Source organism: Medicago sativa, chromosome 6 (genome assembly GCF_051527215.1).
Source record: "Medicago sativa cultivar Bolivia chromosome 6, Bolivia_mono, whole genome shotgun sequence".
NCBI lineage: Eukaryota > Viridiplantae > Streptophyta > Magnoliopsida > Fabales > Fabaceae > Medicago > Medicago sativa.
The window spans coordinates 43,414,503-43,428,376 of NC_140754.1; the positions used below are offsets into that span (position 1 = coordinate 43,414,503).

The window sequence follows — 13,874 nt, forward strand, 5'->3', positions numbered from 1 at the left end:
TCCCTCACAAAAATTTAGCAAGGCCAATATTCTTAAGGGATTACCGGTCGTCACTAAATCCCTCACTAAATTCGTTAGTGAGGGAATTATGGTAGTTTAGTGACGGATTTCTACCCTCTCTAAAATTGATTTTTCTAGTAGTGTAATGATCACTGGTTTTGTGCCATCGTCTTCAAGGAACTCATACTTAAGATGTGATGGCAAGACTTTCATTTCAATCTTTGGTTCTTCCACCTTGTCTTTGTCTTTCAATTCCTCCATCTTTGCTTTCTTTGGAGGAATCGCCTTCAAAGTCTCTAACTCTTTTAAACATTCTTCAATCTCCTTTTCTTCCTCTTCACTAAGAACATTAAGTGCATCAGTGAGCACTCTTTCAAGAGTTGTAGGCTTATGAAATTGCTTCCTTGTATCCATGATCACCTCATCCATTGCATCAACCTTGAAACAAGCTCCTTTGTCTTTGGAATGTTTCATTGCATCATGGAGATTGAAGTTGATCTCTTCATTGTCAAGCTGTACTTTCATCAAACCATCATCATAATCAATCATCATTCTTGCGGCTAACATGAATGCTTGTCCAAGAATTAAGGGCACATCATCATCTTCCTCAATGTCCATCACCACGAAGTCCACGGGGAACACAAATTTATCAACTCTGACCAAGACATCCTCTGTTATCCCCATTGGTCGGGTTATGGATTTGTCAGCTAGTTGTAAGGTCATTTTGGTTAACTTAAGATCCAAGCCACCAACCCTTTTGACAACTGAATATGGAATAAGGTTGATACTTGAGCCTAGATCAATAAGTGCCTTACCAACATTGATTCTACCAATGGCCACCGGTAATGTAACTCTTCTGGGATCCCTTTCTTTCCTTGGTAGCCTTCTTTGGATGATTGCACTACAATTTGCGTCAAGTTGGATTATTTCATCGTCATTGTATCGACGCTTCTTGGACAAGATTTCCTTCATAAACTTGGCATAAGTTGGTATTTGATCAAGAGCTTCCGTAAAAGGAATGTTGATCTCTAATTTCTTGAAAATATCAAGGAATCTCTTGAAATGCTTCTCCAAGTGTTTCTTTGATAGAGCTTTAGGATATGGAAGCTTGTGAGCCGGCACATCCTTCCCGGCTTCTTTCTTCTTGTTCCTCCCCACATCCTTTTCAACTACTTCTTCATTTTTTTGATTTTTGTCTTCTTTTTCATTTTTCTGTTCTTTTTCTTTTTCAACTAAACTTCTATTATATACATCTTCATCACTATGTACATCTACCTCTTCCTTCTCACTCTCTTCTCTATCCACCTCTTCTTCATACTCAACAACTTGCCTCTCCACCTCCAAGTTATCACCAATACCTTGCCCAATCACCTTGCCACTTCTTGTAGAAATGGCTTTGCATTGCTCATTCTTTCCATTGTTGCCATTGTTGGGATTGTTTTGAGTATTTGTTGTGAAGGCACCTCCTTGTTGATTGGCCAAGATTTGGGAGATTTGGCTCAAGTGTTGAGCTTGTTGTCCCATCTGCATCTCGAGATTCTTGATGGACGCGGTATTGTTTTGTTGATTGGCCATTGTTAGCTGCATGAATTGATTGAGGGTGTCTTCCATATTTTGTGTACGATCTTGCCATGGTGGATATTGTTGGAAGTTGTTGTTGTATGGCTGTTGATTTGAAGGTCCGGCAGTAGACCTCCATGGTTGTCCAAAGTTGTTGCCTCTTTGGAAGTTGTTGTTGGTTGGATACCGTTGTTGGTTTGAATTGCCTGGATATTGACCTTGAAACTGTCCTGGTCTTTGTTGATTGCCCACATAATTGACTTCTTCTCCAAGTTGCGATGGACAATAACCTGTTGGGTGATCACCAGAACACATTTCACAGATATGAACTTGTTGATGCCTTTGTTCTTTTTGCATTTGTTCTTTAATGAGCTTTGGTATCTCCTTCATTTGAGCTTTCATTTCTTCAAGTTGTTGAGTTAAGATTTTGGTTTGTGCTAGATTTGCATCACTTGACCCTAACTCAAGGATTCCGGACTTCCTATGTGCACCACTTCGATTGTGTTTGGATGCTCGGTCATTGAGTGACATCATATTGATGATATCTACTGCTTCTTTACGGCTTAATCCCATCAAAGAACCTTGTGCAGCCGCATCTAAAATAAGTTTTGGCTCCGGTTGTAGTCCTCCACGGAACATATGGATTTGAGTTGCATCGTCAAACCCATGCTTTGGACACTTTCTTAGCAATGACTTGTATCGCTCCCATGCATCACATAAAGACTCATATGAACCTTGAGCGAACATTGCAATTGCGGTTTTAGTATCCATGTGTTTATGATCCGGAAAGAATCTCTCTTGGAAAGCTTTTTCCAGTGCATTCCAATTATTCAAAACAGACGGTGGTTGATCAAGATACCACTCCCGAGCTTTGCCGATGAGTGAATGTTGAAACAACCTAACAAACCCAGCTTCTTCATCAGCTTCAGATTGACCAAGACTGTTGGCTAGGGCATAAAACACTGACAGATGTTGATAAGGATCTTCATGATCTAGCCCGAAAAAAGGATGATTTGAGACAAGTTGTATAGTTCCAGACTTCAACTCCACTTGTTTCTCCTTGTCCTTTCCAAGATGAGCCAAGCGTCTTGGACTTGTCCAACAAGGAAACACACTTTGATTGTTTTGATCAACATTTTGATTGTTATCAGCCATGTCTTCTTCTTCAAATAATGTGGTTAATGAAGGAATGAAAGTTGAGGTTCCTTCTTGTTGCTTTTGTTTGGCTAGTTCTCATTCTTTCTTCTTCATACTGTTATTCCCGCGAGCCGTCTTCTCAATCTCAGGATCAAACTTTAGTTTCTTTGGTGGAACTGTACCTCGCATAAACAAATTTCAAGAATCTAACCACAAGATTAGCAACACCAAGGATACTGAATGAATGAATATAAATATCTATACAAAGTAATTAAGTGCAAAATTACTTAAAATGATATAATAGTCGTACTATCTATGATATCTAAACGTCAGTCCCCGGCAACGGCGCCATTTTGATGTAGTATTTTTGCATCAAACAAGATAAGTAATTATAAATCGTCTCCTCAGGGACTAGTGTGATATCAAAGACCGTTCAACACCAAATATCATTCTAATTATTAAGAGTACTTGTTTGTTTGTTTAACTATGTTATCTATTTTGAAAAAGTAGAAATTGAGAGTAATAAGGTTTTAAAACTTGTTAGGATTAGAGTTCCTTGACCAAGCGTTACATATAACCTAATGATCATATATGGATTCTAGCTTTCCTTTGATATTATCACGTATCCCTCAACAACATCATTCGTGTCCAAACAATATCGTGAGATCTCTTATATCTTTCAATCGTCGATGTCTCAAACTATTGAACGATGCAAGAGTCGTTCTTATCATTTAATCGACGATTTCTCAATCTATTGAATGATAAGTAAGCATTAAGTTTGGATACAAAAAGTGATTATCAAAACATCCATTCCATGTCTAGAATCTATGTTTTGATAGATGTTCATTCTAGATCTAGACTCAAAAGTATTTTTCAATCACTATTAAATCAAACATGAAGATTAAAGTACAAGAATAACATCAATATCAAATCAAATGCTAGAACCATATATTTATAGATCAAAAGATTACATGTTAACTTAGATCAAGTACCTTTAATCCCAACAATGGAGATTTAGCTACTTATTGTCATTGAAGCCTTGCAAGAATGGATTGAAGAGGAATGATTCATTACAAAGTGTGATGTCTCAACAACAAAGGAAGAATCCACCTTCTAAACATTCCCACTCTATGAGTTCTCACCCTATACCTCTCTCTCAAATGATAAAATTATAAACTAAGAGTAAAAACTAAGATAACTTCATAAAAGGGCAAGTGGTCTATTTATAGAAATTCTGTGCTGCAGCAACTCGCCTCGCGAGCAACTTCACTCGCCGTTGCGAGTTGATGTTTCTTCACCATTAAGTCTTTGTCACGTCACCTCTGGGAGTTGAAAACGACCTAGCTCGCCGTTGCGAGTTGAATTGCTCGCCGTTGCGAGCAAAACCATGCTCCTGCCTCTGCCAGTCCCTTGCTACTCGCCACTGTGAGTTGATGTGCTCGTCGTTGCGAGCTCTTGTGTTCGCCACTGCGAGTAGGATGCAGGCAAATACTGCTTCCTGTTCCAGCTTACTCGCCACTGCGAGCTAATAGCTCGCCACTGCGAGTAAATGCTTGCTTCTGCCTTTTGCACTTTTTCTTGGTTTTCTTCTTTTCTTAGTGTCTTGAAGTCAATTCCTGCACAATTGGGTCAAGTAAGGCAATTAAAGCGTAATAGGGTAATTATCACTTATCTCTCGGCTTTTCCCTAAATAACTTGCAAAACAAGTAATAAAAGTGCCTTAAACATGAGATTGAAATACTACTTTCTGGCACTTATCACTAACAAATTTTACTACTTCATTAACCATTTTATTCAACATGATTCTCACTAACTAACAAATATTACTTTTTTTGAAGAGGCACTAACAAATATTACTACTTCATTAACCTTAAAAATGCAAGATATTTGTATTACCCACTTATTTTCTAAATATTTATATACTTTTGTTACTTTTTGAAAACTATGTAAAATATGTGATTAATGTCTTGCTTGTTGGTGGTTAATGTAATAGTAAAACTGATGTCATACCCCATTTTTTAACCATTTTAATATTTTTCCACATTTTAAATCAGTCAATTTGCTTTATTCGTGTTTTAGTCAGTTAAACGTTTCTATTCGTATTTTAGCTCGCCAAAATGTTTTTATTCGTATTTTAATTAGTTAATATTTTTATGCTTATTTTAGTGGTTTAAAATATTTTTCATTCGCTTGTTCAAGGAGTTAAATACTCTCATCATTTTATTTGTAATTTTTTTTAGTTAATTAAAACTTTTTCTAGTCGCATTTTAAGTAGTTAAAATTTTTTTATTCGTATTTTGAGTAGTTAAGAGTTTTGTTCGTATTTTATACAGTTAAAGTCACTTTGTTTGTATTTTTAGGCATTTAAAGTTTTTTTCGTACCTTTATTTAATTAAAATCTTTTTGCACGTATTTGTAGATAAATAAAATTTCCTTATTCCTTTTAGTTAAAATTTCTTTTCCGTTTGTATGTTAAACAATTAAAAAGTTTGTCCGCGTTTTAAAAACACTGTTTTTTTAGTCGTCTCAGTCGAAATTTTGGCAGAGAGGTATTTTAAAATACTTCATTTGATTACCGAAAGGGACAATTTTAATTTTTTTTATTGTTTTATTATCTTATTTTATTCTATTTCTATTTTATTATTTTTTTTTTCATTTATTTTATTTATATTTAGTTTTAGTTTTTTTTATGTATATGCATATATAATGTCACGTGAGTGACATTTGTTTTCCCTTATAACTTCTTTTTTATTTATTTATTTTTTAAATCTTAAGTCTTGTGTCCACTTGGAAGTCATTTATTGGTTCTTATTGTCCCCTTGCCCAAGTCTCAGCTGCAGGGACAATTTTGTCATTTGTATGTATCAGAGGAAACCCTATTATTTTACTATTTAAAGACTGTCACAGAGTCAGAGTCAGTCAGATTTTGCACTATAGACGCGTCAGAAAAATGTGTCAGATTGGTCCCTATCCCATCACAAACACCTTTTACTTTCTCTCTTTACTTTTTGGATCAAACACAACAAAAATCACAAAAAATTATGAACACCAAGAACTTCAACAATTTTTTCCAGCAAGCTTAATCCTTTTTCTTTTTTCTGTCTCAACTCAAATCAAACTACAACCAAAATATGAGGGATCCCGATGTCGTGAAGGTATGAGACTACATGGTTGAAGGAATGCTTATAAAAATTATTTGGTACTACCTATATCAACAAGATGCATCTTCTTTTTGGTCGCACATTCCATAAGAACTCTACAGTTAAGCATGCTTGACTTGGAGTAGTCTTTGGATGTGTGACCTACTGGAAAGTTTCCCGATAAGCATGCGAGTGAGGACAAAATACGCTGAAAAGACTCGTGTTGATTTGTAGGGTGAATCGACAATGCTTAAAATCGTCTGGGATGTTACAAGTATGGTCATCATGCCTCTGCTGCGCTAGAGGTTTTGTTAGTGGGTCAATAAAGACTGTTAAGTGTTGGTACTCTGCATATCTTCACATCTACTCTATCTATTATCCTCTATCAGATGATATTGCATAATTATGTGTTTGAATCGGTGGTGAGTTATAGGCTCCTTAACTACAATGGTCCCATTGTTGTTATTATAGAGATCAATGGGATCCACAATAATATGGATTATGCCAAGTTCCGTAATGAACTTCTTGATTTGAATGTCTTCCTTGGATGTATTTTAGGCTGCAATATACTCGGCCTTAGTTGTATTATAATTGATTGCATCCTGCTTTGAACTCTTTTAGCTCATAGTGTTACCTTTTAAGCAAAACACTTAACATATTGCAATCTAAAATCATCTTTATCTGTCTGAAAGCTAGCGTCGTTGTAACATATTACAACGAGCTCCTCCTGATCTCCATATATGAAAATTGAATTTTTAGTCCTTCACAAGTACGTAGGGATATTTTTTACAGCAACCCAAAGAGCATCGTCGGGATCAAACTGGTACCTACTTGTTTAGCTTAAACCGTACAAGACATCTGATCGAGTGCATAACCTACTATACATGATAGATCTTATTGCAGATGCCTATGAGATTTTATTCATGCGATCCCTTCCTTCTTTAGTTGAAGGGGATTGTGTTTTTGATAGACACAAGCCTTGTTCATAGTTATAAATCCTTTCTTGATATTATGCATACCAAAGCGTCTCAATGATCATCATGTCCAACTTTTATTGATATATGAAATTTTTTTATATATAAACTCCAATTGACAGACGAAACTTATCAATTGATTAATGAAAACTTTAGAAAATGAACTCTTAATTAATGAGATTTGTTGAAAAACCAATTTCACAAACTTAGTTGTGAGCTCTTAGTCAAATTTATTGAAAAAACAATTTCAAAAACTTTAGATAATAAAGCCTCATTTGGTTTGAGCTTATTTTGAGTATATGAAAAATAGTTTATGTAAATAAATAAACTTTTATTTTAATTTATAAGCTCTCACTAACGAAAACCGTATTTTCATAAATTATTTTTCATAAACTACCTCAAAAAATTATAAATAATACATAAAAATTTATTTATTTGTATAAACTGTTTTATATTAGCTCTAAAATGAGCTAATTCAAACGACCCTAAGTTAACAACAAACATACTTAAAAATTATAAATAATACATAAAAATTTATTTATATGTATAAACTGTTTTATATAAGCTCTAAAATAAGGTAATTCAAATAAGCCTAAGTTAACAACAAACATACATTTGACCATTCTTAAGCTAATTCAAATAAGCTAATTCAATAGAAGACATTTTTTCAATCAAATCTATAAACAATTTAGTCATCTATATATTCGTATTCTTAAGCTGTCAAGGCACAATGGACCGATTTGACTTAAAAGCTCCCAACTAAACTTTCTCTATATTTTTCTATTTTCTATCTAACCAATTAATTGTATTTTACTATTCCTACGTTATCAAACAAGAACTAAACGACTATTAACTAACACCTACTTTTATAGCACTATACTAGCTTAAAATAGGATTAAAATCCTTCAATGATTGCAACTTTTATCATTTGACGGATTCCCTCTTTGGTCGTGAGCGTGATGATTCAAGCATTAATGTTCACACGGTTATTAAATTAATAGGCTTCTAAAGTAATAATTTATTTGAAAAAATAATATTATTTCAATTGACCAGTTGACTTGACTATGTCTTTCATATCCTCCTATCTACCTTATAAAATAGCTTACAATTCTCTCATCCTTACTTCATCAGTGTCACCAATCCATTGCTCCTCTCAATACTTCAACAAGCTTCAACAATAATGAAGGTAAAAATTAGAATCATAAAATCCATTTATTCACTTTTCTCATTTTAGTTTACTCTGTATTCATCCATGAATAATGTTCTCATTGTTGTCTCATTGTTATATCCTTTCATATTTAATAATAGAAATAATGGTGGAATTTTAATTAATAGTTCTTTGATTTATTTTTTAACAGAAAGTAGTGTTGAAGGTTGACTTTTATAATGATAAAACCAAGCAAAAGTTTATGAAGACAGTGTCCAGCCTTTCAGGTAACATATATTAAATTTCATAGCATGTACAAGTACTACCACAATGTAATGTGGTTAAATTACATGACTTATAAAGTTGTATTTTTTTTGAATAAACTTATAAAGTTGTATTTAATATGAAAATAATTTTAATAAATTGAAATCACCATTACATAGTATATTTAGTGTTAAAGAGTTTAGTGACAAAATTCACACAAAAAATATAGAGTAAGAGAGAAACCTAGTTATGAAACCTACTTTTTGATCACGTGATTTAACATATCAAATGTTCTCGTAATCTTTTATCATCTACACTTATTAGCTAGACAAAAAAACTTTTTTTTTTATTTACAAAAGCTAGACAAACAGACATGATTGTTTGCAAAAAAATTACAAGACTTTTTTTTAAGACATCAAATGAATTTAACTACTTTAGTTTTATAATCTATTTTTAATGCAACCAATTTAAAAAAAAAATATCAAAAAAAGAGAAATTAGTATTAATAACGATGCCGCTAATGAACATTTAAGAATTATTTCAAATAGGATTTGAATCAGGTTATTTGTGAATGCAAATTAATTTAAGTTTTGTGTAAAAAAGATACAAATCATATAACATTAAGGATTCATAGCTTTTCTTTATCAATATTGCAGGGGTTGAATCAGTATCAATAGACACTAATGAGAAGAAACTGACGTTAACAGGGGATGTTGATCCAGTAAAAGTAGTCTCTAAGCTACGAAAATTGTGTCAAACAGAAGTAGTTTCAATTGGAGCTCTAAATGAGGAGAAGAAAGAGACCACCGATGCAAATGTACCCATTCCACTTCCGTCATTTGAATCCTATCCAGTCTATTATCAAATGACACCACAACCTTATATTCGAGATTACTACTATGTTTGATGTGGACAAGAAGAAAATAATTCTGCAAGATAGTATTTCTGATAAACTTTTTTTACTCTAGTACTCCCTCTGTCTCATATTAGGAGTTTTATTGGAGTTTTTCACGTGTATTAAAAAATGATCAATAATGTTGATTTCAATGGTAACATATGTATCATTTACTAAACACACTTATTAATTATAGTTAGTGGAGTAGTTATAGATGATTGAAGTGCAATAAATAAGGATATGTAGGTGGAAACGAATAATTGTATTGGTATTGTAAACGGGACCAATAATTTGAAACAACGAAAATTAAACAATAGTACGCCTAATTTGAGATGGAAGGAGTGTCTTCTAAATTTAAGAGCAACTTCGAGTTTGATAAATACATCTTGTGTTTTCCATGGTTTGTAATTTTAACTTTATTTATTATCTAGAATTATAAATTTTTTTTTATTGCTAAACTAAAGGATGCAAAGACATCACACAAGAAGTTGAAATTGATTGTCCCATATCCCATCTATAATACCACCACCAACCCTTACCTATGTAAGTGGGGAACATGAATCAAACCCATAAAAAAATTATAGAAAACTCAAGCATATTTTACTATCATCTTAGACCATAAATGTTTAGACAATAGAAAGATAATTTATCAACACGACAATTATCTTATTTATAAATATGAGATAGATGGAAACTAACTTGTGTGAAATGATCAAATGAGTCCTTCATTATTAAACGGAGGGAGTATTAGTAATAGTTGCGGCTAACATATCGTAACACCCCTTACACGCACATTTATAATTACTTAGATGTGTATATGAACAAGTGTGCACAAAATTGACTATGTTTTGGGCCTTTAGGACTTGGGAATTAGTGACAAGATGATTAGATTAATGATGGACGAAATTGACATATGCATCAAATCGAAACAAGTAATTAAGTAGTAAGTTTATCGTTCTTCATAGGGATTGTCTTTCAACTTATCAATTAGTAAAACTTATTCAAAAGAGTGAAAATAAAATGAGATGAATTGAATTGCAGGGTTTAATTGCTCTGCCCAATGCAAGATTAGGTTTGTGTGATTCAGATGTGTAACTTTGATTAGGGAATCCTTGAATCCCATATTCCTTCTTTGTTGGATTAATTCAAAGTACCTATGAATTAAGACTTGAGGATTACATAAACAATGGTTTACTGTAGAAGGAATATTCCGAAGCTGTCGGATTAGTCCATAACCTCCATAACTCAATTATGAAAGCCATGAACATGTCCTTTGACGGCAACATCTCGTGTGACTCCTAAGTTGTCATCTAAAGGAATTACACTTCATGAGATGTCTAACCCTAATACCCAAAGGGTTGCAAATGAATTAAAGAAACTTGAGCAAGTGTCATATGTAATGATTCAGTTAAAGTGCAAGAATTAGTTCATGAATCCTAACCTTGTTTGCAAAAGATTGAAACGACAGAACATATGAAAAGTCAATATAATTCAAAGATTGAAATGACAGAACAATGAAAAGCCATTGAAACTAGTTTTATGGAAACAATGGTTATGTGGTGTGTCTACTTTTGATTTAAGAAACTAGTTTCTAAACTCCATTGAATCATACGGCAACACGTGCTACAAGTTAACCTAGTTAAATGTGGTGTTCCTAAAAGAAGAGACTAGAAAACCCTGGGTTTCATACTTAAAATTTCATTAACATTAGTGAAGGAATAAGCAATTAGTATTGTCATGAACAAAGAAAGAACTTCAGGTTGTCAATCCAACTAATCTTTTATGGATCAATCTTCAAGATTACCGATGCAGATTCTCAATTGAAAATGTATTCAAAACAAACAAGTACAAATTAAATCGAACACTAGAAAAGCAAAACTGAATTAAAACTTGATTAATTGAATCCAACAAATAAGAAGATGTTCATCTTGGAACTTTAATCAAAGAGTTTTAGTTGCACATGACAACAAACATCATTACGAAACAATAGCAAAACATACCATAGAGAGGCAAAAAGAAGGAAGAAATCATGCCTTGAAGCTATGATGCTTGACCCTTGCATTGAACCGTTAATGTTTCTGAATGAATAATAATGTGTGCAAGGGTCTCTATTTATAGCAAATGATTACTTAGGATTTAAGAGAAGAAAAACTGAGCTTTTGTACCGATCCAGCTTGAAAAACAAGAAAACTACCCATTCTCGCCGTAGCTGGGTGCCTACGCGCATGGGATTGGATGCGGGGGAGTCTGGGGCCCTAGCCGTTGCTGCCTCAGGCGCAGGGGCATCTGAGGCAGTCCCTCCTGCTCAATTTCTTGTGTTTTCATCCTGTTTTCGATCGTTCTTTCGTCTGGAAACTCCTAGGAACTTGAAATGATTTTCTTCACTTTCTATTGTCTACAAAAACCTTATAAGAACTATTGTCCTTCAATTTCTTATACTTTATCTTTCACATGATGTGTTGATTTGTTGAATTACATCATTTCTCACTACAAAACACTCAAAACACGTATGAAGTTGCATGATTTAGGATAAAAGTGAATTACAACGACCCGAGTAAAAATAATACAAATTGTTCCTCAAACCATTGACAAATTCTCTAACTCTTATATTATTTGTCTTCAAATACAAAGATACTAAAAACATAACAAAATATGTCATATGATGCCCTATTCTCAAGTAAGACAATAGCAAGAAGTTAGAATTTACATGAATTTAAAGAATGAAACATACCTTTCCAAAAAATTTGGTCATATTTTTATTCCTCCCATCATCAGACTTAACTAGCTTATCTCTTCCATGCAAGCGAAACATGCTTAGAGAACATACTCTTACTTTGAACCACATACAATTCTAATATACACGTACGTACCTCCTAATGTCAGCGGGGCTAGTCAAGAATATACACGTATGAGATTGAAGCAATTCTAAACAGACATTCAAGACATATGTCATCCATCACACACACACACACACACACACACACACACACATATAAAGGTCTTTTCAAGGTTATAACGTGACTGAGGTTAAGGTGGGATATATTTGAGAAAGTAGGCTAACAAACACTTTGGAGTTAGTTCCTAACGATTCCCTATTTGAAATACTTTGACACACTTAATCATCCAAACCAGTAACTTCATTCACAAACTTTGTCACAATCATTGCTATGAGGTACTAGTTTTCATTTGTGAACAAGTTCAAAGAACATTTGGGCACCAGTAGAACTGCTTATTTCCTTTTTTTTTTTAAAAGACTAAATTTTTGTCTTTTGTGTCTTGATTTTTTTTTTTTAGACCAGTTCATATAATCATTTACTCATGTTAAAAATTATGAACTTGCAATTGTTTGTATTTCTTATACTTTCAATGGAATTTGTAGATAAAGAAAACTGCCCTCTGTTTGCACAATTGAACACTATACATTAACTCTCATTGTAAACCACTCAAAAAACAATATAAAAATCATGAGCTAAAAATTCAATAAATAATATGAAAATACAAATTTTTTCATAGTATTAAGAAATTCAGCATATGACACATCCAACAGGATCTTGTTCCATTCTTGAAACAGAGGAATATTGAATATATTGTGGTTGTTGCATATGATAATAATGAGGATAGACTTCAAGTAATTGAATTTGGTCCTTCTTCACATCAGGCTTAGATTCTTCTTTCTTCTTTTCATCTTTTGCAGGCCCAACAGAAACTATTTCAGCATGACACCATTTCCTTAGTTTGCTTACTACATGTACTGGATCTGTGTCTCCAGTTAAGGTTAATTTCTTGTCTTTCATGTCTATAGAAACCGACTCTACCCCTGCAAATAATATACCAATACAATTTTAGCAAAATAATTAAATGTATTACAATGTTAGATTATGAGTTTAATTATTTTTTATTTCAATTTTGAGAACACAAACTTCTATTTTTTATTTTTAAATTGAAAAATGGAGAATTATTATTAATTTAAGTGATGCTAAATGATGTTCAAATTATGAGGTTAAAAAGGGAAAGACACAAATTTGTCCCTCAAGATTAAATAATGTGAAGGCAAATAATGCATGATTAAAATATATTTACATTATCTGTTCATATCAAATAAATTATGTACATAATATTTATTTTCTCAATTTTGAAACCAAAAATTGAAACTAGACATGTCGACATTACCTGAAAGGCCAGAGACTGTCTTCATAGCTTTTTGCTTGGTTCTATCATCATGTAAATCCACCTTCAATACTAGTTTCTGTAACAAAACAGAACAAAAGATCTTTAGATTCAATTCTAAGAAAAAATTAATAGTAAAAGAGGGAATTCACAAGGATCTAGTTCTTACCATCATTAATTTCAATAAAGCTTTTTGATGACCAATAAATCAGAATTGTTGGTTACAATTTAAAAGAAGAGCTAGGGTATTGGAGCTATAGAATTTGAAGATGAAAAGAGTTAGAGGAGATGAAGTTGTGAAGTGAAGATGAGAGGTTGTATAATGCAATATCTATATATACTAACTAGTCAACTCAAGTCAAAGTGTGGTCCACTCTACTAAACGCGGTAATAGTATGGTGTGGTGTGGTTCTTTCCTTTGTATCTTCATCATGGCTCCACACCGTTCCTTCCAAGAACAAGAAAGTGAGACAATTTATTTATTTTTAAATAAATTATTCTATTCATTCAAATTGATAAAATACATTGATATAATACAAATTTGAAGAGGCACTAACAAATATTACTACTTCATTGACCATTTTATTCAA

At 32.9% G+C, this 13,874-nt stretch overlaps 3 protein-coding genes across 3 annotated transcripts; 1 reads left to right on the forward strand and 2 right to left on the reverse strand.

Annotated features, from left to right (window-relative positions):
- Positions 1 to 96: 96 nt before the first annotated feature.
- On the reverse strand, positions 97 to 2,715 carry LOC146915315 (uncharacterized). The gene is made up of 2 exons (XM_085721315.1): positions 1,252 to 2,715; positions 97 to 1,143 (listed from the first exon to the last, which is right to left on the reverse strand). Exons 1-2 carry the CDS (start codon positions 2,713 to 2,715, stop codon positions 97 to 99), a joined length of 2,511 nt encoding a protein of 836 aa, XP_085577441.1.
- A 5,234-nt stretch (positions 2,716 to 7,949) lies between these two features.
- Positions 7,950 to 9,335, forward strand: LOC146915316 (heavy metal-associated isoprenylated plant protein 39-like). Its single transcript, XM_085717747.1, has 3 exons — positions 7,950 to 7,997; positions 8,170 to 8,245; positions 8,879 to 9,335. Exons 1-3 carry the CDS (start codon positions 7,992 to 7,994, stop codon positions 9,127 to 9,129), a joined length of 333 nt encoding a protein of 110 aa, XP_085573873.1. The 5' UTR covers positions 7,950 to 7,991; the 3' UTR covers positions 9,130 to 9,335.
- Positions 9,336 to 12,445: 3,110 nt separating this feature from the next.
- On the reverse strand, positions 12,446 to 13,602 carry LOC146915317 (heavy metal-associated isoprenylated plant protein 39-like). The gene is made up of 3 exons (XM_085717745.1): positions 13,454 to 13,602; positions 13,288 to 13,363; positions 12,446 to 12,934 (listed from the first exon to the last, which is right to left on the reverse strand). Exons 1-3 carry the CDS (start codon positions 13,457 to 13,459, stop codon positions 12,642 to 12,644), a joined length of 375 nt encoding a protein of 124 aa, XP_085573871.1. The 5' UTR covers positions 13,460 to 13,602; the 3' UTR covers positions 12,446 to 12,641.
- Positions 13,603 to 13,874: the final 272 nt, after the last annotated feature.

Excerpts from the sequence above, each read along its gene's own strand:
- LOC146915315 (XM_085721315.1), bottom strand. The coding sequence starts at position 2,715 with ATGGCTGATAACAATCAAAATGTTGATCAAAACAATCAAAGTGTGTTT. Across the intron at positions 1,144-1,251 it reads ATGTACATAGTGATGAAGAT|AAGAAAGAAGCCGGGAAGGA; the intron begins GTATATAATAGA and ends GGGAGGAACAAG.
- LOC146915316 (XM_085717747.1), top strand. Across the intron at positions 8,246-8,878 it reads GACAGTGTCCAGCCTTTCAG|GGGTTGAATCAGTATCAATA; the intron begins GTAACATATATT and ends TCAATATTGCAG.
- LOC146915317 (XM_085717745.1), bottom strand. Across the intron at positions 12,935-13,287 it reads GACAGTCTCTGGCCTTTCAG|GGGTAGAGTCGGTTTCTATA; the intron begins GTAATGTCGACA and ends TATTATTTGCAG.